The sequence below is a fragment of the Sturnira hondurensis genome, unplaced genomic scaffold (assembly GCF_014824575.4).
Source record: "Sturnira hondurensis isolate 20B ecotype Veracruz unplaced genomic scaffold, ASM1482457v3 Scaffold0018399, whole genome shotgun sequence".
Taxonomy (NCBI): domain Eukaryota; kingdom Metazoa; phylum Chordata; class Mammalia; order Chiroptera; family Phyllostomidae; genus Sturnira; species Sturnira hondurensis.
The window spans coordinates 705,518-730,015 of NW_028091030.1; the positions used below are offsets into that span (position 1 = coordinate 705,518).

Consider the following 24,498-nt stretch of genomic DNA (forward strand, 5'->3'; position numbering starts at 1 on the left):
TAATATTTCACTAACGTGTAATGGGTTTGTTCTTTTTAAAATGAATGAACCAATAGCTTACTTTTTTTTAGGCTTTAGTTTTAATATGGTGAATGCCACAGCTGTAACCCGTACAAGGAGAAGTTCGGCTGGCCCTCATGGGTTTGGACAGTGCAGATTTGAGAACCACCGCCCTAAAGGAGGCTCTGGAAAGCACTTGGGGGGCACTTGAGCTTTCTGGGGGGCCGACGTAGAATTCTAACCAGAACCAACACGGCTGTGCTGCGTGTGGCTCCAGGGTCAGGGGTTGTAGTGCAGACGGTGGTGTCTGAAGTGTAAACTCCATAGGGAACTCGGAACGCAGGGGGCAGGGCCGTGATCTGCCTACAGCTCCCGTGCTGCACAGGCCACCCGCTCCTCGAGGCCGTGCCGTGACTCCGTTCTGTGGGAAGGGCGACTGCTCCCCCGTCAGGTTCTGCTTTTAGGAAGCTCGCCGCTCTGGAAACATTAAGTATCTTTTTTACAAAAGCAGTTTTGCCATTCCCAATAAAATAGGAATAGAACGAACAGGAGGCCACCCAGCAAGAAGGTTGTCTCACTCCTCAGCCTGAGCCTGTGTCGGCCAGCTCCCTGGCAGCCCCTCAGCGGTGGCGGCAGACCGCCTCACTGCTCCACTCGCCACCTTGCTGACGCAGCGAAGTGACCGCCCTGAGTGTATTGGCAGCTGCTCCTTTCTGAGGGTCGTGCATTTAACATGGAAAGGATGAGATGGGTAGATAGACCTGGTCTTCATGGCGTTGTTATACTGAATTTATCACTTCAATAAAATCGCAGAGATCACCTTGCTTCCCAGTGGAAACAACGGGTGGGTGAGCTGCCCTTCTCGCCTGCCGTTTACCGCATTCCAGGGGGTTTGCTTACTCCCCACCCCTGTTTACGGTGGGACTGATTCTGCCCTTTCTTGCTGTTTTTCCATGTGGACGCCACCTTCTGCTCCTTCTCTCGGCCCGTCGATTGCAGTGGCTCCCTGTGCTGCGCACCCTGAAGAGCCGAATTGAAGACAACACCGGCCACACCTTCAACTCCTTGCTCTGCAATCTCTACCGGAACGAGAAGGACAGTGTGGACTGGCACAGCGACGACGAGCCCTCGCTGGGGAGGTGCCCCGTCATTGCTTCGCTCAGTCTTGGTGCCACACGCACTTTCGAGATGAGAAAGAAGCCCCCACCAGTGAGTATCCTTTTAAAATTTTTTTATGTTCTTCCTCCTTCCTGTTATTCTGTGTAAAAAGTAGAGCTCTTATTTTCAGATTTAGAGGATAGGAGTATGTGATTTGTTGATGAAACGTTTTGAACCGATTGCTTACCCCAAAGTGGCCATTCATTCATTTACCTAACAGATGTTGCCCGCCAGGTGCCAGGTGCTGGGGCTCATTGTCATCGGTGGAAAGGACAGACACCATCCCTGTCCACATGGAGATGGGGGGAGACAGATATTACTAATTACTCAAACAATTATAATTATGAAAAGTGCTCTAAAGGAGGACTTACGAAGGGATGGCCCAGGCTGGCGGGGGCAAGAAGGGAAAGGAAGGAAGCTCAGGGGAGATGCTCCTGGAGAGGCCCGATCGTAAGTTCCGTGTTCTGCCGCCGCGGTGCTGTGCGGGAGTGTCACGTGCGTCCTGATGTTCTTCTTAGCCTTCTCCTGAAATTCCAGTGACTCCGTACTTCGTCCGGAGGAACTCCAAGCCAGATATTCAAAGGTGGTGGTCTGTCCCAGTTCAGGCAGAGAAGCCGTGACTAAAGTGACTCTAATACCTTCACTCTTCCAACCCAGCTCCTTTGTGCATGACATTTGAGCGATCCAGGGCTGGTAATTTTTTAAATCAAAAAGTACAGAGCCTTATGACTAAGGTGGATAGAAAGATAGTAGGAACTCTAAGAAAAGAGCAAATTTCCTGCAAATTATCTTGTTTCCAGAGTGTGTGTCTTTTTCTAACCAAGGTTCCCGATCATTCATTTTATAAAATTATGCCAGACCCAGCCAGTGCGGAAGGCCTGCAAGGCTATTTCTTGTACAGGACTCGAATCTGACCTCATAATTATTATTAGGCCATGCTCATGTCTGTCCTTCATCAAATATACTTCTCTGAGACTGAATTTAGTGGACTGAGCTGTTTTTCTGACGTGTATTTAGGTTTCCAAGCAGAGTATTTTGAAGCATAATATGTTCTACAGCATTTATGCCATTAAGTACCTTTTGTTGGTATAATTTCCCATAATTTAGGTTTTCTTTGCTTTGTTTACACTGAAACGTTGATCGGTGTGAGCAGGGGATTGTCAGTGGTCAGTGAGCTATTGCGCGAACCTGCCCCTGTGCCCTTGGAGTGGCCCTCAAGTGTCCTTGGCAGACGGCCTGCCCACGCGCCAGGGAACACCACTCCTCGGGAAGTGGACTGCCCAGCCTTTGCCGTATCCCTTTTAGGTCTGCTTATGCATAGGCTTCCTGTCAGTTAAACCCCCCGTTCCCACGTGGGAAGACTTCCTCCTGCCCTTAGTAAGACCCCTGTTATATGAACATCAGAGGTACACCTCATCTCGTTCTTAAATCCAGACCCTCTTCTCAAGCCAGGCGTGTCGAACAGCCGCTGTGCTCCAGGTGTGGTCCTGGGAGCTGGGGCTGCAGCAGCGAGTGGGATGGAGTCTGCCGCCTCCTCTTGACGTAGCGCCCGCTCGTGCTGTGCCTTCGTCCTGGGGGCATCCTCCTGTCCTCCGCACTGGCGGGAAAGCTGTAGTATGTCCAGTGTAGTCTGTACTGTAACCGTCGTCTCTGGCTCTTCGCAGTTATTTTCTTTGTTGCCAAGTGTTTAAGTACTCATTTACCGTTTCTTTACCCATGTACATTTACTGCCATCCCCTTTTTAAAAACTTTTTTGGCCTATTTATAGATTGAAATTTAAGAATTTTCAAAGAATACTTTCTGGACAATTAATTGTACTTACAGGCAGTTTCTAACTGGTGTTAAGCATGAGCGGTGTTCTGGTGCCCAGAACACCTCCATTCCTTTCACCTCCAGGAAGCTGAAGGTCTTCCTTTACTGATATGAACCGTTCATGGTGATCGAGAGCTGTCTGTTGGTAATGTACTCAGTCATGTTGTAGGTTAACACGAGGACGGAGAGTATGTGGAGGGTGTAACTATCACATAGCATCGTTTCTCAGGGCAACCACTGGAACAGAATCTTTGTCTAGGAGGGCGACTGCTCACACTGCAGCTTTGCCTTCTCGGGGCTTCTTGGAGTCCATTGTGATGAACTCCGTGAGAGCGCAGGCGGTGAAGCACAGACGGTGGTGAAGGCCCCATGACTGTCTGCCAGCAGCGAGGGAGCCTTCCCTGGAACTACAGTAGCTGACTCGGTAAATACAGATCTGATGAGGAAGAAAATTTGTCTGACATCTTGAAACAATGTTGGCTGAGGAAACGGATTGGGGAAGAAATACAAACATGTCAGTACCTCAGGGTATTGGCTCTAGTAAGTTTGGGCTTCCCACGTAGTCTTAGCTGTGATCGAATTTGTTGCAATTATGTATTCCTTCAATTCTGGCTTTGTTTAAGATGGGGAAATTGAATGCTAATATATTTGAATTATAATCATGCGTAAGTGAACACAGTTTAAAAATGGTTTTTCCCCCAGAACCGATAAGTCCCATTCTTGGGTAAAGCCGACCCAAGTTTAAACCTTTGGAAAGAGTCCTTCCAGTTTCTTTAACAGATGGAAGTCTGGGGCTCGGCAAGTCCAGCTAAACAGGAAACGCAGGAGTCTTTCCTTGGGTTGACAGCCTGGGAAATGCGTCTGGAGTGCATCAGCACCATCTTACTGTGATGATCTTTCTCTCCAGGGGTGGAAGGAAGTGGTCACTGCAAGTCTTTGTCGACTCCTAATTCTGAGCCCCGGTGATAGCCTTGAGAGCATGACTCACAATCCGTACAACCCAAAGTAAAACATAAGTCAACAGGCATAAATTTGGCTAGTCTCTGTGTGAGATTTGTAGGAGTCTGCCCTTCTGTGACTCCTAGGCACCTGTCTCAGTGTGCCACTGTGGATTGTGATTTTTCTGTCTCTCTTCAAGACACTTGGAGTGTGCTGGAGGTCGTCACGGGGAGTCTCTCTGAACATCCAGATAGTTTTAACCTGCCGGAGGAGGAGCTAATATCTGTTCGACTTGAGTCAGTTTCCTATCTGAAACGGACGTTGGGGAATCATGAGATTTCCTGCACTCCATTCGTATATGCACTGTGAGACAGAAAAGCACCTGTTTGGGGACACTCAAAGAGAAAGAGTCTCTCTTTCTTTTCCGTATTCAGACTCCTCCACCCTGCAGCAGCTGTTTGTTTTGGTCTGGCACCTTAAGCAGCTCTCTGTAGCTGCTGAGCTGAAAGCCGCCCCAGTTCCACAGACGTTGCATCCCTAACAGTTTCTCCCTGTGCTGAGATGGTAAGGAGATCTTTGTTCCCTGGGCCTCAGGGCCCCTCTGACTCATGCAGACGGCTGAGCCAGCTTCGTGCATGCATCATCCCTAGGGTTAAACATCTCAGTCCTCGGAGATGCAGCCCCTCCTCATTGTCCTGGAGCCCAAGCCTGTCAACTCCTGCTCATTCGTTTTGATTTTAGAGTGAGTTACTGTTTCCTTTAATGATAATAAAGTGCACAGGGTGGGGGGGTGGCAGGGGCATAATAAACCGGCCTGATCTTGCTCTTCCACTAGGGCCACCCCCTCTTTTGTTAATTTGGCTAAAGTCCCAGTAAATAGCACTGTATCCATCCCCTGGCCAATGTCAGGCTATACCGTCTTAAGACAGAAGTAAAGCTTACCAACTATATCTACCTCAGCTGACATGTTTTGGAAATTCTGCCAAGCCGAGTTTGTTAGAGCTTTTCTACGCTCCTTCTACGTCCCAAATGCGGTTGTACATTTCAGGCTGCATTGTGTCCCTGTTGTAAAGATTAGTCCCGTTCTTTTTCCAGCTAGCTTTAATTCCATCCTGAAAAACAAGCTGGAAGGGGAACTACAAAAGCCATTTGGCAGGCTGCTATTTCTCTGTCGGTTACCCTGGAAACCGTGATGGCTGAGTTGGGGGGGTATTAGGTAACAGCAGGAAGTTTGGGATGCACGAGATTCAGATGCCAGAGGCCTTGTTTTTCCAGCATGTGGCTCATGGGTAGATCTGTCCTTAATATTGGGATTCCGAAAAGACCAGGGGCTTCTGCCTACCTCAGGTGATTGAGTTGAGGTGAGTTAGGCATTTCTCTAAGCGCCCCTCCCTCTAGCACCTTCTGGAGGATGTGAGCCCTGTTCTTGTCGCCAGGAGAGGTGGTGGTGGACCACTTGTGGTGGTAGAGGCTCCAGAGCGCCCAGAGAATCGGATTTCCCGGTGCCTCCCTGGCTGATTGCTTCTATGTACACTCCCGGGAAGGGCAGAGTATAAAAAGGTCCGTTTGATCGTTTTTCCAGCACTTGAGAAGAGATGAGGATATTGGAATCCAAAGTAACGTAATACTGGCTAGCTGGAGTGTGAAAACTGAGTAAACCGTGGGCAGCACTTCGTGGAGTAGGGACAGCCTCCGCCTAGGCCGCCGCAGCATCAGTCCTGGGAAGTGACAAGAAATGCTTGAAGGAAATCATGGATAACCATCGTTGTTTTAAAACATACCAGAATGAAATTGAGGAAATCAAGTTTTGTCTCCTGTTTCTGTCACTGGTAAAAAGCACTCCTCTGCCTCATTTATCCTTATTCCCCTTTTGTAATTGGGGATGATAATTGGTAGCTACTGGATGAGAGTAACAGGGAAGTTTCCCAGGAAAGGCACAGTGAAAGTGGTTGCAGTAATCAGTGAGTTTCTAAGCTGTTGTAAGTGGTAGGTGCCCTGGTGACTTTAGATGTGGAAATTGAAAAAGGAAATGAATGGCGGTACAGCTCGATCCCAGGATCCCCTCGGCCTGTGCAGTGGCATTCACTGGGGGAGGGGCGGGAGACCTGGGGGGAGAGAAGTGGCCTGTGGCTCAGGAATGGTGATGGGTTTTGAGCTCCTGTCTTTAGGGTCATTTGTAAATGGTTTGGAAAGTGTGCGTGAGGGAGTGAGCAAGTGAGTGTGTGCGTGTTTAAGTGGATAGTCCTGGTGGGACTTGAGTTCTCTTCCGACTTGACGTCTGTTGGCGGTTGGAATCATCATTTGCTTTCTTGGGGCCTTACTCAGGCTGGGACCCATGCTCTGACTACTGCTGGGTGAAATGAATTTTGGCAGAGAGCCCTCCGGCTTTGTGCTGTCTGTAATAGTACTTTCAATCTTCGGAGAGCAGCCTTTTCCCACGTCCGTTGTCACGTTTGTCGTGATTGGGTACGGGTCTGCTTACAAGCTTGAGTTTTTTAGACCTTGTCTTAAGGGTAGGGTTTTTCCTACCCTTTGCTGAACTCATAAGAACTAATCCTAGACCTTCTGGTGATTGTCATATCTTTCATAAGTCACATTTTCATGGTGGTTGACTGCTTAGCTGATGTAGGCAGGAGCTCGGTGCGTTTGGAGAAGAAGGGTGCCCCACCCTGGGGCAAAGCCGGCAAGCGAGGAGAGTCCCGGGTGATGCGGTGGGGGGCGTGGGTCAGAGCCAGGATGTGCAGACGTTCGGGAACCTCAGGAAGGAGTGGGTTTTAAGCACATCAGAAAGCCATTGGTGTCTAGTAAACAGAAGAGTGACATGCTCTCATTGACCTTTTTACCAGGTTCCTTGCTGCTGTGTGGAGCCTGGACTAGAAAGGAGCAAGAGGAGAAGCCAATAGATGGTTAGGAGGTTGTTACACCTTGTGTACACCTGGGAGCAAGGCAGAGATGGAGAGCAGAGGTGGAGCTCAGAGGAGCAGAGTCTGAAAGGGTTATGGAGTGTGTCCCTTGGAAAAGTCTCAGGGAATTTGGAATCTTCTGGGAATAACTAGGTTTTAATTAGGACGAGGATGTGTAGAGGGACCCTTCAGAGCACGTGAGGCTGAGAGGATTTGGGTGCATTTGCTTGTCCCTGAGTGAGAATTTCAGAAGACACAGTGAAAGTACAGGAAAGGGAGGGGGGGAGGGGCTGTGTGCGATCAGGCTCTGTCCTCGGTTTGGGCTGAGGTGGTGACTCTGCTGCCAGGAGGTGACTGGAGGGGTGTGCCCTGTGCCGGTGACTGGGGTCAGCCAGATGTCTGAGTGGTGGGGTGTGTTCTTATCAACCCTGAGACGGGGGAGAGCATTTGTTTTCAGTGCTACCATCTTAGGTCAAGACTCTTTTGAGAGAATAGTTTAAGTCGTGTTCCTTGGAAAAGTTGTAATGGAATCTTCCTCACGCAAACTCTTCTGATTTCAAATGCTCGTTTAGTGGAGCTGAAATGACTCTGACAGTGAGTGTAAAGCTTCTGCTTGAATTTAGGAATTTCTCGCTCCTGTCCTGCCCCCAGCAAACATGTCAGCAGGTGTGTCGCACTGAACTGCCTTTGGCTTTAGGGTGGCCAGTCCGGAAGGAGAGATGGGAGTCCTCGCTCTAGCCTTGTCTGAGTGAGTGCTGATTTCAGATGCCTGCGGAGAGAGCTGCTGCCTCGGAAGCCGGGCGCCGGCCTCCAGGCCTCCTCTGTGAGCGAGGCCGGTGTTGAGGACAAGGGGAACTAGCCAGAACATAGCTGTAAGGAAGCAAAAGGTGTTTTACTAACTAACGCAAAGAGGCTCCGGGACACGCCCGAAGAGCAGGGTGTGTTCCAGGATGTGGTTTAAGAGCAAAGGTTAGTCAGGCAGATAGCCACCTGGACAGTCACTAGGGAGGGAAATTTTGCCCCTGTGCACGAGCTCGACTGACCAAATAAAGGAGCACGAGCCGGTGCACGAGTTAACTCACCAATAATCAGTAACCCTATTGTGCCCCTGAGCCAACCGCTAACTGCCACATCTGCTTCTGTATCCAGCTTGCTTGCGCGCCTCCTTAAAACCCTAAGCCTGTAAGCGTTTGGCGCGACTCTCATTTGCAGCCCTTGCGGGTACCGTGTCTCCGGACACTTTGGAGAGTTCGCCCCTGCGCAGGTTAAACTTGGCCAATACAGTAACATCTTTGGAACCCTGAAAGTCTCCGACATTTGTTCTCGCGGTTGGTGAATGCAACAGCCGGCCCCGGGTGTGCCCGTGTAGGTTGACTGACTGCACTCGCCTAGGCCCCTGTGCCTAGGGTTCTCACTCACCTACCAGAACCTTCTGTGCCAGATCAGTGCCCAACATCAGGAACGGGTTTAATAAAAACCCAAAGAGTTTTTTTGGTAAGTGAGTTTAAAACCATTTTAAACAGATAACCTCAATGATTTCAAATCTCCGCTTTTTCAGCCAGCCTTGTGCTGTAGCAGATCTTGTTTCAGAAACAGCTGCTTCTGTTTTTAAAGTCATGTATTTCAGATCGATGTTGATGATATCAGTTAGAGTGTGGTCGAGTCAGCAGAACAACCGTGGAGATGACTTTGTAGGGTCCTAGCTCTGCCGTCTGTCCGTAATTTCCATAACTAATATGTTTGTTTATATCAGATTTTTAAAATGTGTTATTACTGTGGACAGGAAGTCCAGCTGTGCTCTTGTGTTTGCACTATAGAAACCACCTTGTGGTCCAAATATCACTGCAAGCTCAGACGAACCTCCAAGCAGTCTAGAAGCCAGCCAGGTGCTCAGAGGCAAGGCAAGCCCACAATGTGGCGGGGAAAGACTGAAGGAGGACCCTCAAAAGGGAGGACGTTGTTGGCAGAGTCCTAAGTCGGCAGCTAGGGCAGGTAAAGGGACAGGTGGCCGTCACTAGGTTCATTAGGTGGGGCACAGGCTAACATTTAGGTTTCGAAGTATCCAGGCTACAAAAAAAAGCTTTGACCGTAATTCTCAAGCAGCTGCATGTGTATCTGATTCTTGGACCACAGAGCAAGGGAATTCCTTATTGTATCTGTTACCACCTCAAGGAAACCCATTTCTTGACCATGCAGACAAGTAACATCTGCCTTTATTTCTTGTTCCTGAAACACAGATTCTGGGATAAGTGTTCTGGATCTGAAATTTCCCTTTCCTCACAACTCAGCTCGCTCTTGAGACACCTGCTCTCTAGCTGCGTCGGCCCGCTCTGCTCGCATGCCGGTGGTGTGGGCCCAGAGAGCGAGCACCCGGGCCTTTCCTCCGCCGTCATGCTCTTCCCCCTTGTAGCGTTAGCCAGCAGTACCCGTCACTCTCTGCTGGAAACTCAGCCTTCTATTGGCTGCCTTTTCTGTCTCCCTTTGGCTTCCGAAAGACTACGTTAACTTTGTTATTCTCCTATTTTTCTTACCATACTTCTTGCCACCTTTGAAGTTTTTTTCTTTTGTCTTCAGTCCCTTGAATATGTTCAAGATGATCTTTGATTTTGTTATCTTTGACTATACTGTCTTTTAGGAGATTATAAACTGGCAATGGATTGTAACGGCCATTGGCCACAGTCCATTTGTGCTTTATGATTATGTCCCCAGCATTTAGCAGTGTGTGTGTTTGTGTGTGAGTGTGTGTTTGAGGGTGAGTAAGTGAGTACGGTCTCATTTGTTCTTCTGGCTCTGACCATTCCTTCTTTGATGGGGTGAGTTCTGAATCTCTGACCTCCAGCTTTGACTTTTATCTCAAGTCCCAGTCATCACTTTCTGCGTGTTCATGAGACATGTTCAGTTATAACAGCCCTTGTAACTTCTAACTTGAAATCCTAAAATCACATTATTGTTCTCTGAGAAAAAGTGTAGTTCCACCTGCTGAAAAGTCCATTTTTGTTCATGATCTCACTGTTCTCTTGGTCAGGTTAAAAACAGGACTTATTTTCAGTTCTTTATTCCTCTCCAATGTTAAGTGTTTCATTTCCAAAATTTTCTTAATTCTCGGACTGTCTGAAGAACTCACCCCTCTCAGAGTGACCATCTTTATGCCAGGTGTTTTCAGAGTGGTTCATCTTCTCTCTCTCTCTTCTCCTTCCCCCCCAAGTACTAATTGAGCATCTACCATGTATGGGGTACCCTTGCCTGACTCTGGAGCTGGAGCAGTGAGCACGACAAATGTGGGCCCTGCCCTCACGGGGGTCACAGGAGCTGGACAATTGTCACATGAACAGAGAGCAGTAATGATCCTGAGCTCTGAGTTGGGGTTTCACTCTGAGTGCAGTGCAAATAAGCGAGGTGGAGACACGGCCTGGTTTCCGTTGTAAAAGGTCAGTCTGGCTGCAGTGTGAAGACCAGTTTGGGGAGAGGCAAGAGCAGGAGACTGGGTAAAACGTGGTGCCAGTTCTCAGTGGGAGATGGCCGGTTCGCACTAGGAAGGGGGCAGTGGAGTTGAGCGAGTGCGGGAATCTGATGTCTGGTTTTGGGGAAGAACCGGCAGAACTTGCCGACAGTGATTGAGATGGTGATTGTGAGGGTAGGGTCGGGACTGACTTCCAGGTTTCTGGCTGATCAGTGGGTGGATGGAGGTGCTACTCTGTCAGATGGAGGAGGAGTGGGTATTTTTGCATTTGGTTTTGGCCTTAAGGAGAATTCCTAGGGAGAATCAAGAGTTCCTTCTCCATGGTAAGTTTGAGATGCTTGAGACTTTCAGATGTAAAGTGGGCCATTGGCTAAGTCTAGAGGTCAGGTGACCGGCCTGTGCCGGAGAAGTCATTTGGGCGTTGTCAGAATAACAACAGTAAAGGAGTGATAATGACCGATGACAGGTGTGTCGTGTTGACTCTGTGCCTGGCTCTGTTTGAAGTTCTTTGCATGTGATCCTCCCATAGTCTCATGAAGTTCATACTGCTGTTACTTGCCCCCGTTGTACAGAAGAGGAGGCCGAGGCAGTGTTAAATCCTGTGCCTGCCCGACACGGCTCAGAAAGCGTTTGTCGAATGAACTGAAACCAGTAGTGTAGACAATGTGTAAAGTGCTGTCATTCGGGGCAAGGGAGTAGGGAAAGAGAAGCAGAGAGCCAGGATTGAGCTCTCTGCTGCCATCGATTTGTTTTCCAACTCAGACATCGTTATCTGCTCCTCCTGAACCAACAGGTAAAAGTAAACTCCTTCAGCCAGACTGTCGAATTGTCCCATGATCTTTGCTCAGCGTACTTGGGTCTCTCGTTGTTCCCTGTGTGATTGCACCATTCTGCTGAATTACCTCTTTGCTCCTTAGATATGCTCTCCACCTGCTCGTTAACTTAAGTCCTTCCAGGTTTCAAGGGCCCATGGTAGCTTCCTTGGGGCCTCCAGTGCAGAAATTAATAATAGCAACCACATGTCAGGAGCTTCCTGTGAGCTCGGGAAATGAGTAGCAGGCTCCTACTTTGCTCATTTGTTTTTTGTTTTTATAAGCATCCTTCTAGTAAAAAGATGGAACATTTTTAGATAAGGAACTTACCTGTGGGATCAGAGGTGACGTGGAAAACCAGATGTCTCCTTGGTGATGGAGGTCACTCATTCAGAAGCATATTTTTCTTTCAACGGCCTTTTCTGGTTGACTTGGGGTCACTGAGGTTAAGAATGTGATTGTTGAAGATGAAGAAGCCTGTGTGTCCCAAGCTCCCTATCGGGCACTGCCATGTGGAATGGCCAAGGGAGACTCACAGAAGCCCAGCAGGTGACGGGCCTGGCTTCGGAGCTTAGAGACCCGGCAGGGCGTCAATACAAAGGATGACGAAACATGGGTGTGAAAGGGGAGTTGTGTGTTGGGTCCATCAGCAGCGCAGCTGGGAGCTCTGGGGCTGAATCTGGTCTTCAGACTTGTGTGTATACTATCCAGTAGTTTTAAAGAAACTGAATTATTTGCCAAAACCTCAGGACATTTAACATAAAAATTCCACTTATCAGCTTCCCTGGAAAACCCAGATGGAGCTACTCTGGGGGCGCTGGGAGCCAGAGTGCAGAGCAGCCCGCTGCCCCCGTACACAGCCCTGGCACTCTGACCCTCTGTGGTCCCCGCTGCCCGCTGGGGTCACTCGCCCACACTCCTCACTTATGCTCCTTGTTGGTATTTCTGACTCTCATGGGACAGTCAGGATACCTTATAATTAGGACAGGAAACATTACAGGATTTCAGAAGGAATAGAGATCACTTTGGAGAGCACAGGAGAGTGGAAATTGTATAGACTTTAGAGCTAGGCAAATACAAGTTCAAGTTCTAGCCCTGCCTGCTTCGTGTCAGCCTTTTGCCTTAGAAACGTGCTTTCCTTCCAGCTCCCTTGGCTTAAGAAGGATGGACAATGTAATATCACGTCCCTTACAGGATTAGCAGGAACGTTAATAATAGTACCTAACAAGCCTGGCACCTGAGCAACACGCACCATGGTTGATCCTGTTCAAAAAGTCCAGCCAGTTCCTTGGTGTAAGTACCCGGAAGTCTGGCCGAGGTGGGGGGGGCGGGCAGGGGAGAGAAACAACTCAAGGTGGATTGGAGAATTAAATCTAAAACATGTAAATTCCTTTCTTTTTAACTGAAAGGAAACGCAGTTGTATATTTAACTTTCCTCAGGGTGGGAATAGACTTTCTCGGCATAAAAATTGTGGAGGAGAGCCTTGGCTGGGTGGCTCAGGGGCGTTGGCTGGGCATTGTCCTGTACACCAGCATGTTGCTTCCGATCCCAGTCAGGACAGGCAGGCAGTCTGTGTTTCCCTCTCCCCCTCCCTCTCTCTCCCCCACCCTCTCCCTCCCTCCTTCCCCTCTCTCTGCCCCTTCCTCTCCCTTTCCTCCCAAATCAGTAAGCATGTCCTCAGGTGAGGATTAAAAAAACTGCAGAGGAAAGCCAAAGAAAGGTCAGCAGAGTTGACTCTAAAAAATTGGGGCCACTCTAGGTTACATGTCAAAAACACGGAGGGCGCATAGCAAATGAGAAAATAGTTGTTGTCATGAACACAGAGGCAAATAGAAAATGAGAAAGAATGGCAGACAGAGGCAAATATCTCACTCTTTGCGGCTACAGATCAATAAGAAAAACGTTAACGTTTCGTAGAACAATGGACAAAGCAAAAACGTGAGCAGAGAGATCACAACAGGAGAAACGCGAACAGTGAACAGGCCTGTGGGAGTTTGCCGAAGAGTGGAACGAGTTTGCTGTTGGGGAACGAGTTGCGCTTCTCCCCGACTCTCTTCTCCAGCGCCGTTGATTGTGTTTGGTGTGGGCGAAGTGGCCGGGTGATAGCTGCTGTGATTTTTCGTGATGCGATTTTTTGTCGGTTGCTGCAACCTTCTTAAAAAGGCAGTCTGGTGGTGTCACTCAAAGTGCCTTATCCTAGAAAGAGACTCGGGAATATTTCGTCCAAGCTCTACATGCAGTAGCAGTTTCTTTTTTTTAAATAGTGCCTGCCCGTGAGCATTTAGTCTCCGGACACGGGCATCCCTGCTGTACCCTTACTACCAGCGCTGCGCCTGCCGTGGACAGGTGGTCAGAAGATGGCTGTGAGGGTGAAGAAGGGTGTGGTCAGAGAAAGGAGTCCATGCAGCCATATTTTCAAAATACTGTGTGTTTAAGACATAGAGAAGTGCTCCCGATACAGTGTTAGAATGTCGAGTGCACAGTTGTGTATATAGACTATCCCTGTATGTGCTGTATGAACTCTGAGTGATAGGATTAAAGGTGATTTTTGTATTTTCTTGGTGCTTTCCCTCAGCCGTTTGGCACATATTTCTTGATGTGTGTGAAAACTGGCACTGAGCATGTTTTGAAAGGGCAAGACAGCATAGTCCTCCCGTCATGCATTTCATCAGTAAGTAGGAAGGCAGGCACTGACCGAGTAATTACAAGTGCATTCTATATTTTAATAAAATTATGTTAATGTTATAGGAGAAAGAAAAACTATGCCAGTGATGATTTTCAGGCATGGATGAGTAATTTCTAAGACACTTTTAAGGACAAGGAAGGAGTAGTTATGTGAAAAATCTACACAGATCTCATCAAATGTGGAGTTATCTTTCCAATGAGAAGAAGAATGTTTAGATTTCCTGTCTGTGGGTGGTCAGTAATGAGACAGTAAATCCACCCAGAGGCCCTGGCCACTTCCTCAGCTGGTTAGAGCATCACCCCGATACGCCAAGGTCGTAGGCTCCATCCTTGTTTCAGGGCACGTGTAAGAGTCAACCAGTGAGTGCACAGATAAATGGAACAACAAATCAATATTTCTCTCTCTCCCCCCTCCCCTTCTCTCCATCTAAACTCAATAAATACAAATTTTAAAATAAAATATGTACACCCAGACAGTTTTCCCTAAACAGCATTTTTCTAAAGGAAGCGAAAAGGCTTCTGCCTCGGTGAGGTGGGTGTGCGAGTTGGGGACCTCGGGAAGCCCCGCCAGGCGGTGGGAAGCGGGGTTAAGCTCTCAAGGGAGCTGGCTGTGGTTGGGAGGGAGGGAGAGCGAGGATCGGCACATTTTTCCTTTTTTCACTTACTTGTGAGGTTTCAAGTGCGTGGAAAACCAAGTACAGCAACGATAAAGGGATCAGGGATGGAACATTTTATTGTAAGCCTTGGGTTTTACAGGGACATGTTTTGTTTCAAAGAAAGACCCGAGTGAATCCCAAGGGTTACAGGACGTGTCCTGGTGACTCAGTCTTGCTACTGACCGTGGACGCACCTCTCTAACACTCTGACCAGAGCTTCCACCGCTGCTGTCCGTGTACCGGCTGGAGCCTGCACGCACAGCCACGGGAGCCCCCCACCCCCCACCCCCCGGCACTGTATCTGCTCCTGAGCTGGAAAAGTCTCCATGGGTCATGGTGAGGTTCAGCGGCGGCGCTGCAGTCTGTTGCCTCTGTGGCCTCAGGAGAAGAAGGCGTGTGTGAGCTCTGTGCCCCCTTGGTAGAATCCTACCCTCTCTTCCATCTCCTGCAGATCAGGAGTGCAGTTTCCAAGCCCAGTGTGTCGGAGGAGCACGTAACAAGCCCAAAGCAATGGGGTCAGCTTTTGCAGTAGGGCTGCTGTGCTTTGCTGTCTGCTTTGGGGACTGGATTAGAGTCGCTCCCTCCCCAGTGAAGGCTCACACTCTTCTACTGTCCGGTCCAACTGATGGTTACACGGGACATAATTTATGTAACCCAACCTGGGGCTTTCTCTCATTTGAAAAACGCACATCTTGGGAGCATTCAGTGAAATGGGAGAGCTCTTGTGCTGACCTCTTTCCATCAGTGCCGATATTTCCCTCTTGTGTTTGGACGTCTCTCTCACTCGCCAGGTCTGTTCCTGCTTCATGTTTCCAGGTTGAATTATAGTGCTCACTTTTTCTCTGCCACCAGCCTTAGCACCCCCTTCTCCCCAACACTGGTTTTGCTGTTCTGTGAGATCTTCGTCTCCGGATTATCTTCGTGTGGTTAAGTGCCTTCCTGCTCTGCTCCATTTCCCTTTCCTGGCCTGGTGTCTGTGCTTGAGAGATTAAGACCCCGTCCCACTCCCTGGGGATGTGGGCAGCAGCAGCTCTGCATCCACTGTGTGCGCCTCGATCTGCTGACCGGCTTCACGCAGCCTCAGTCACGGAGCCTCGGGCCCCACTCGCGTGGGGAGTGCACCCCCTTCTGATGTCTTCCCTGCAGTCTCACGCACATCTGCTCTGCCTGGAGCACTTGTCCCAAAGGACAGTCATCCGCTTTCCTTAGAGGGAGCTTTCCTGAGGAGGACAGGGTCCCCTCCCACTGCTCTTTGGTTGGGGGAAGGGTCAGAGGGGAATGCTTTTGATTTTTTCCTACTACTGGAAGAGAAAGGTGGAAGACCCGATTAAAACCAGTCACTGAAACAAAGTTATTTCAAATATTGTTTCTTATCTCCTGCCTGTAAAAATTAGGAGTTTGCTTACAAAGCCACTGCCAAGGGTTGGGGCCTGGACCTTAGACTGTTTATGCAAGTTCATTATTGTTTTGATTTTCATTTTCCTGGGGGAAGTCATTGTAAACAGTTATGTTCTCATAAGCACCCCTACAATAATAAACATAAACACAGTATTGCAATGAAATAAATTCTGCGCTCACCCAGATGTAACTAAGTAAAGCATGTGAATGGACAGATCTGCCCAGAATAGAGGTGAGGAAATCAGGAAGCTCGGTGCTGTCCCAGTCTCGCTCTCGACATGCTCTTTGTTGCTGTGAGCGAGGAAGTTGCTTGAGGCCCCTGTCAGCCGTGCAGGGGGAGCAACCCCACCTGTTGGCTGCTTTGCAGGCTGTGCGGTGGAGCTTCGTTGCGGTGCTGGACATGACATGACCTGGAGCTCCCTGGGAGAAGGGGGCGGTGCCCAGTACCCGGCGTTCGTGTCCGAAGTGTTCAGGCACTGCGATCCCTTTTCCAAGACTCAAACAGCAAGTCTCGTTTGCAGCCCTGTTCTGGTTGAGTCAGAGCTCCCTTCTCTGGGTGAATCTACTGTTGACTGTTAGGAGTTTAGAACAGGAATGTGTCTCCAAAGCACCGAAGGACTTTAGGAAGAGCTGTGACTAGTGTGAACCTAGGCACCGATGAGTGAATCAGCATACATTGTGACTGGCCGTCAGAAATCATCGTTCCAGGTCCGGTCTGAAAGCCCGTTTTCCCGTGCTATGTCAGGCACGGAGTACAGCATAAAGCAGATGTAAAGAGTTCTTGTATAAGTGAATTTTATTCTTCATGGGCGAGAATGGGCTTTTTTGCATTTTGGATGCGACATAATAACAGCACTTACAGCGACGTACTTGGTGCCAGTGTCCAAGCGATCGCCACATCCTGTATCAGTTTGGCCCACAACAGCCCTGTGTGGCCGGCGCGGCCATCACCCCTGTCTTACAGAGGAAGGAACTGAGGTACAGAGAGGTGAAATAATTGGCCTGAGGCCAAAGGGCTGCCAAGTGACAGAGGCAGGCAGTGACCCTGCGGTCCGGCCGAGGAGAGGTGTCTGTTTTTCTGGCCAGAGTCACGTTCTGTTGCGTGGCGACTGCACACTTCAATGCAGCAAATGCTGTTTTCTAGGAAGAGAATGGGGACTACACGTATGTGGAGCGAGTGAAGATACCCTTGGATCACGGGACCCTGTTAATCATGGAAGGAGCTACACAAGCTGACTGGCAGGTGAGAACGTGCAGGTAATGTGGATTCGCACTCATGTGGAGGCAGCTTCCCCACTGACTGTCGATAATTCATTTCTGTAGTAAACATGGTGCAAAGCAAGTTGCTTGTATAAGGAGCAAGAGGCAGCGAAGCGACATTGTTGCCAAGGACTCGATACCACTGGCAGTCAGACTGAGCCTCCACAGCAGCAGTGTCCCAGGGGACACTCCGCAGTGACGGAGGTGTCCGATGTCTGTGCAGCCCAACGCAGCGGCCACTGGACACACGTGGCTGTGGGTCTTCTTGAATGTGGCCCATTTGCTGAGGGACTGAGTCCAAACCCAGTAGCCTGGACTGAGGCTCAATACCCTGGATTCAATACCCAGTGGCCAGTAGTTTGGACTGAGTCCAAACCCAGTAGCCTCTGAGCACTAGTGGCTGGAGTATTGAGCTGCATGGCTCTGTGGCTTAGATCAGGCCGTGTTAAAGGCCATTCGGTTTTATTTTAATCCTCGCTGGTGAAAAAGGACATTTTTATTGCTTTTAGAGAGAGAGGAAGGGAGAGTGAGAAATGTGAGTGTGAGAGGGAAGCACCAATTGGTTGCCTCCTGTTTGCACCCAGACCAGGGGTCGGGAATCAAACCCGCAACCTAGGGAGGTGCCCTGACCTAGAGTCAAACCCACAACCTTTGGTTACGGGACAAAGCTCCAACCAACTGAGCCATGCCGGCCAGGGCAAGGCAGGTCATTTTTAAGGTGTACAAATTAACGTGAGGACACTTAGCACAAGAGCAGAACCCAAATGTCCTTTGTTGGCATCTCGTGGTGGGAGTGGGGTGGGGTTTGTTTCGGAGGAGAAGACCTTTCTCCATGACCCCAGAGATCTTACTGCTGCTCATCTGAGTGAGGGTGAGATGGAAATATGTTTGTGTACCGATAAATAAGCTTCAAATAGTTTTGAAATAAAAATGTGTGTGTATTTATGTCAGAGTTATTTCTATTTCCACCTAGCATCGGGTGCCCAAAGAGTACCACTCCAGAGAGCCGAGGATAAACTTGACCTTCCGGACAGTCTACGCAGACCCGGGAGGGGCGCACTGGTGATGTGAAGCCTTTGAGAGAGAAGCCGTGCGGAGACCGCGCAGGCTGTGCACCGTGGGGAAACTTCGAGAGGCCGGTCCAGCTGCTCCCTGGCCTGCTGTTTGGAAGATGAGGGCGGAAGTGACTACCCACATTACCGCCCTGTTCAGTGCCAGCCAGCAGGTCATGGTCATAATATGTTTACTGGGGAAACAGAAATCCCTAATCACATCTTGGAATCACATATTTTGTTTAGGAAAATTGCTGTGGCTGTGCTCACAGATGACTCTGTCCATAAGCAGTTTTTCCCCTGCTGTCCCCTGCTTTGTTTGAAGAAAAATGAATTGCCTTTGCCCCTGGTATAAATCCACACGTGTTTGTTCCTCGTGACTTCAGTGAAGAGGAGATGTAAATATGCGTCAGGGACTCCGGAGCCTTCGTAGGCAGACAGCTGCTGAAACCCAAACAGAGGCAGTTTCACAGAGCTCTGCTGCGGGCGGCCTGGGCTCTGTAACGTTCTGGCTCACGTGCTATTGTAACGGAAGGCTGCAGATTCTGGGAACACCATGTTTAACTCTGTCCTTGCCGGTCAGCCTTCGCAGGACGCTCAGTCAGGTTGCAGGCCTGGGAATAAAGACAGAGGGTCGTGTTCTCCAGGCTGGGTATCTCCAAGCCACCACCTGGACCTACTTGTAATACAGGAGAAAACGGTCCCCTCAAAGAGAGGAATACTTGACTGATCTCATGAGAAATTTAGACTCAGAGCAGCAAATGCCCTGCTAGTGACAGCTGTTCCACGTAAATTCGTTTCCCCTGGAGAATTGCTAGAGTCATCTCAGCCGAAGCCACATCGAAGCCAGATCGAAGCCAGAGCAACTCCTCAGGGGACAGCCCCAGTTACCTAATAGTTCTCCTCCCTTCGATGGCAGCAGCCCTGTGACTGAGGCTTGCTTCTGACTCAGTGTTCTCCCAGACACAAGTTCCCGAGACTCGGGGTAGAGTCTGTGGTGTCACTGAGGTTCCCAAAACAGAACAGAGTGGCTGCCCCTTGTTGCATCAGCAGAGCACGTGTTGTCTTGACCTCTTGACTTCGGGGCACTGGGCCAGATGAATTCCAGCCCGAGATACGGAAAACTGGAGGGAAAGAAAGTGGATGAAAATAGGGCAAGAAGTTAGAGTTTCCCTCGCTGCCCATGGGGGAAACTTACAGAGCCCTCTTGCTTTTGATCTTGTTTCCATTCTGTGCCACAAGATTGATGATCCCATGATCATGGCCAAGTGCCAAAGACTAGGCAGGCCCTTCCCCAGGACTCAGACGTAACGCCGTGCCTGGCCAGGCTCTGTTCTCTGACAGGCTCTCCAACAAGCTGGCTTCTCACGTTGGAGTCCCTCCACCTTTCCTTTGTCCTTTTTTTAAATGTTGCGTGTGTACATTGCCTTTCTCTGAGAAACCCTAAAAGGTTTATAAAGTATGAGCATCATACCAGGACTTCCTGTGAGGGAGGTACAAATCACCGGAAAAATAAAACCTCTATGTCCTTCCCAGCTTTTCTATTAAAACCCACAAAACCTGGCCAGCGTGGCACAGCCAGTTTTGGTTATGAGTTGGATCCACGGTGCCGGGAAATTCCTCTTCCATTCCCAGACAGGAGAGAACTGGCAGGTGGCGCCAGGCCTCCCAGCAGCCCCCCTAATGCAGGGTCCTGACCTCCCCCGCGTCAGCTGCAGACCCATCCCCTCGCTCATCTGGCCTGTCTGTCAGGGAAGCACATTCCTGCTCGACAGCAGACAGCTGGGGCCGCCACCTGGGCTCCTTCACCCGAGAGCGCAGTCTGGAGTTTTGTTCCTTGCTGTCAAGTGCCAGGACTGCCATTTCCCCACCACTAAATAACGTCCCTTCTGAAAAGAGGAGTAGGTAGTGGCCAGAGTGAGAGCCCAGGGGCTAGGGCTAGACGGGAACTGCAGGCCCCGGCGAGGGGCGGCCGCGCTCGGGACTGACCGCCAGACCAACCTGCCGCCGGTCTCTTCCGTGGTGGGCCTCAGCTGGGAGTGAGAGGGAGCTGTTTTCACGCTCTGACCCATGAAGCAGAGGAAGCAAATATGATGGCTGTAGCTTGAGAAAAAAAAGTTTCATTTTTTAGCTGTTCTTTCTTTTAGCCTTAATAACCTGCCACACGGTGTCCTCGGAGCTTTCTGTACCTAGTCCCTGATCTCCACAGCCTTGCAGAAAGGTGCCATTGCCCTTGTAGGGGCCAGGCAGCTGAGTTTCCAAAAGCTTCAGAAACTTGACAGGACTTAAAGATGCCAGAACTCAAATGGCAGGCTGAACCCTAAGCTGCTTTTTGCCTGAATGTAGGCAGAGTGGTCCACTCAGCCTCCCTGGGACCCTGAGCCTCAGGGCTTGCTCTTGCCAAGCCGGGGAGCCTGCCACACTCCCAGTGCCTGCCGGCGGAGCTGACGGCCCAGCCGCCCCGTCTGCTCCCCGGCTTCCCAGTGCATCGGTGCAGGCATCTCACCTCATCTCTCCTGTCCGATTTAGCATCTCCCAGTCGGAAACCGTGCTGCCAGATTGGTCGTATTGCCTGGGAAGCTCACATTGGCTGGGCGGGGGGTGGGCAGGGTAGGCAGGGACAGAATCTAGTTTCTGGCAATGTAGACAAGTTCTTATCTCAACCTTCCTGGGAAGTGACTCGAGTGCTTCTTGCCCACATCTAAGAAACTTTCCGAGCTCGATAAGTGGTCCCTTCCTCCCTTTGTTCTTACCTGTGAGTACATTTGGGGACTGAATGGTGTGCACACTCCACATCGGGCTTCTTCACAACACTGCACAGCACCAGTCGGCAAACAGCCCAAGACAGTGGCTCAGGCCGTACACAGGCACGTGCCTGGGGCGTGGGTCAGAACAGTTGCACCTGCTGCCAGAGTGCATCCCCGTACGGGGATCAGGGCCCACACTGTCTGCTGGACTACTCACCCAGGTGGCATTGGCGGCTCCTGGCAAGTTTGGGCCGCAGCTCACAGACCCGCCATTTCCTGTCGGCGCTCTCCCCCTGCTGCCTCCGTGGCTGACCCCGTCCTGGTGCGTGGCAGGTCTGCCCGGATCTGGCCCGTGAGTGGCGCCTTCTGTTGAACTGTGTCATGGCAACCCCAAGAGTTAAGTGGGTGCTGTGACGGGCAGAATGCCCCAGTGGGAGGGCTCAGAGCCAGCCCTGATTAACCAAGGGCCCTGCCCAGTGGGCGTGTTTCTCCCTTGAGTTCTGGCAGCTTCTACCTGGAGGCAGAGTATCAGAGACCCACTTTGCCTTTTCTGGTCATAAACACTTGTATTGAATCTGAATTCCTGATCATTTTTCTTCACAATGCCTTTGAAAGAGCCGAATGTTTCCATAGTGATGCATTCTGTTTGTTTAAGTCTTTCCTTATACATGTTTCCACCCACCCGCTCTGCTCAGAGGGACCCAGTCTGCAGTGGTCCTCTTCCCTCCTCCCCCTTTTCTCCCTGGAAGGAGCCCCCACATGAGGCCCCTGTCAGTTTTGTGCTGCTGGAATCCAGTCCCAGATCAGATGCTTCTGTGTCTGGGGCTCAACAGGGAGGCAGCATGGTGTTTATTTATCAGGGTGGCACACGGACTAATGGTGCTTTTCCAGCTGGTGCCTTCCACTGCCGTGCTGAATTACAGGCACTGGGCTGGGCTGCTTTTAAGCATTGAAGCTGGGCACAGAGCCTGCACCCAAGAGCAGTGTAGGAAATCAGGGTAAATTAGGCAGTACCTTTGCAGCCAGCATTACCTAAAAGATTATTTTGTCAAATGAGCAAACTGGGAGCTGAGCAAAGTATGTGTGACAGCATTGTCATTATACTTATTTCTGTGCTGTCATCCCCCATGGCAATGTGACATCACACTCCCTGGATGAAGCAGCCACCTCTCCGGGGAAAGTCCCTGTTCTCATGTGGCCTCCAGGAACGTGGGCCCACTCAGGCAGGATCCCGGCCTCTGGCCCAGCTAGCTTTTAACTCTGGATGCAAGTTCTAAGTTTCTGAGAGGGAAGGAAAGCTGAAAACCTTTAGTGGCCCTGTGAGGGTTAGGGTTGTGTTGTGTTAAAACCTTTAACAGACGATGATGCCGAGAGTCCTAGAGGATTGGTTGGATCCTGAGATCAGGTGTCCCAGGAGAGCTGGAAGAGCCCTGCGCGGTGACCTGTCAGCGGGCAGTCTGTGGTCTCTGGGCCTCCTCTAGCCCTGGCCCCAGGCAGCGGGGGCAGCAGGAGCTGGAGTCCTGTGGGGCTGGAAGGACTGTGTTTCCTTTGGTGGGAAGCAATGGTAGAGACTTCCGGTCCTTGCCTGGGAGCCTGGAAGCTTCTCTCCATGGAGAGAAAGGCTGGAGGAGTAGGTGGGCTGGCACCAGATCTAGAGGGCCCAGGGCCACGTGAGTTGGTTGCCATTATCCACCCCCTGCGGGAAGAGTGGGTGAGCACGTGGAGACAGGCACCTGCCACGCAGAGCCTGTGACGATCCAGGTGCCTCACTGCTGGATCTGGCCAAAGCCGTTCCTGCCGCAGTTCATGGTGGAGACAGCAGCGCTGCCTGTCCTGTCCTCCCAAGAGGCTGAAGCGGGAAGGCACTCCCCAGGCCTCTCTGTGGCCCTCCGATGGCTGAGTCGGAGCCGCTGCCCTCCCTATTGGTGCTTATAGGGTTGGCATGGGCGAGACCACCTAAGATGGGAACCTGCACACCCCCAAAAGTGACTCTGAGGGGTGGGGCTGTATCTTCCCTTTCTAAAGAATCTTGGTGGGATGGGTGGATGAAGGAGGTCACGGGGGGGTTCCCAAACTCTGACCCAGGGGTATTGAGGCTGCAGGGACCACCCAGGCAGGAAAGTCAGGGAGAGGAGGGGAGCCCCAGGTTTAAACTTTCAAACTCATTGGTTAAACTTTTCTGGAATGTTTCCTCCAAAAACGTATCGAGGGATTAGCCACCCATTTCTTCCCAACATCTCCACCCCCTCCCCCACCACACATACACTTTAGGCTTCAGCTTCTATTCACCCAGAGTGAGGGAGAAAGGAAGACAGCCAGCCTGGAGGCGAAAATCAGGTGGGGTCTGAATGGGCTCCTCACCTCCCAGGGCCTCCTGCTCCCCCAGGCTTCCCTGTGCTGGGAGGGGTGGGCCAGAGAGGACGTGCCTTGCCCTTTGTTGCCCCAAAGTCCTGTCAGGGCGTAGGTTAGGGACTACCTGCAATATTTGACAGATGAGAAAGCTGAGGCCGGGGAGTCAAGGCCTCACCTGGGGACCACCCAGGGTGTGAAGACCCAGATGAGGTGCTAGCCCGTGTGCTTCCCACCCCGCCGAGGGTCTGTGACCTCCTCCGGGGTCCCCAGCTAAAAGCAGAACCTGGCGACCAGGGGAAACATGGGCATAGACGGCCTGGGAAGGTCACAGTGGAGTGGTGTTGACCGTCTTTCCACCAGCTCGGCAGCCTCCTGCCCAAACAGTGCAGGCTGGGCTCTGCACTGGCCAATGAGGGGAGTTAGCTGGACAACTCGGGCAGCTTCACGCAGGCCTGGCCCAGGTTTACCTTTGCCACGGGGGCGGGCGTGGAGGGACAGGCCTCTCTTAGAGTCACAGTGCTGCCTGCAGGGGTGAAATTAGGGAGCAGCTATGACACCCCCGCCCTTGCCCAGCTTCCGAGTCTGTCAGAATTAATGCCAGAGGCCATGTGGAGAGAGATCCTCAGCTGGAGTCAGGCAGACCTGGGCTCCACTCCAACTCTGCCCTTCCTCGCTGAGCCACCCAGACCGGTCAGTCATCCCCCAAGCCTCAGTCTTCTCAGCTGTGAAGTGGACACAGAAGCAGCCACCTCTCTGAGGTCTTATGAGGGTCAAGAGCGTGACTGTAATGTGCCTGGCGGTAATGTGCTTAGTAATATGCCCCATTCCATGTGCCCTGCTACCCCCAACTCTAATGCTCGTGCTGGGCGGTGATCCCTCTACGGCTGACCGATGGACCTGTGACCCTGCCCTTGGCAGGCTCCCCTGGTGCCCGTGTCTCTGTGGCGCTGAGCAAGCGTAGGCCCAGAGGCTTTGGGCAAAATGAGAATTGTCCTGAGTGAGGCTGATCATGTTAAGATCCAGCTGCACTTAAGCGTCTCCTGGGAAGGTCTCTGAAACAAGCTGAGGAGGCCCCCAGATGCCGAAGTGGTCTCACGGCAAGGCTCAGCTCTCTCTCGGCAGCCCTGCCACATGCTCCCCAGGTAATTGGTCTCCTAATGCACCATCCTGGCCTGACGCCGCCTCCTCTCCCCTGGGGTCAGTTCCTGATGTCTCCGGGCAAGCGGGTCACCAACCAGGCTGACATGCATCCTGCCGGTCACA

General features: G+C 50.9%; 1 protein-coding gene across 4 annotated transcripts in view; it reads left to right on the forward strand.

The window, feature by feature from the left end:
• The window catches only part of ALKBH3 (alkB homolog 3, alpha-ketoglutarate dependent dioxygenase), a 38,785-nt gene that overhangs the window by 14,083 nt on the left and 204 nt on the right, over positions 1-24,498 (forward strand). For all 4 annotated transcript variants that reach the window (XM_037069057.1, XM_037069058.1, XM_037069059.1 and 1 more), the window contains exons 8-10: positions 1,000-1,209; positions 16,969-17,067; positions 18,058-24,377. In XM_037069057.1, coding sequence (XP_036924952.1) covers positions 1,000-1,209; positions 16,969-17,067; positions 18,058-18,150 — 402 coding nt within the window. In that variant the 3' untranslated portion in view covers positions 18,151-24,377. The remainder of the gene's footprint in view (positions 1-999; positions 1,210-16,968; positions 17,068-18,057; positions 24,378-24,498) is intronic.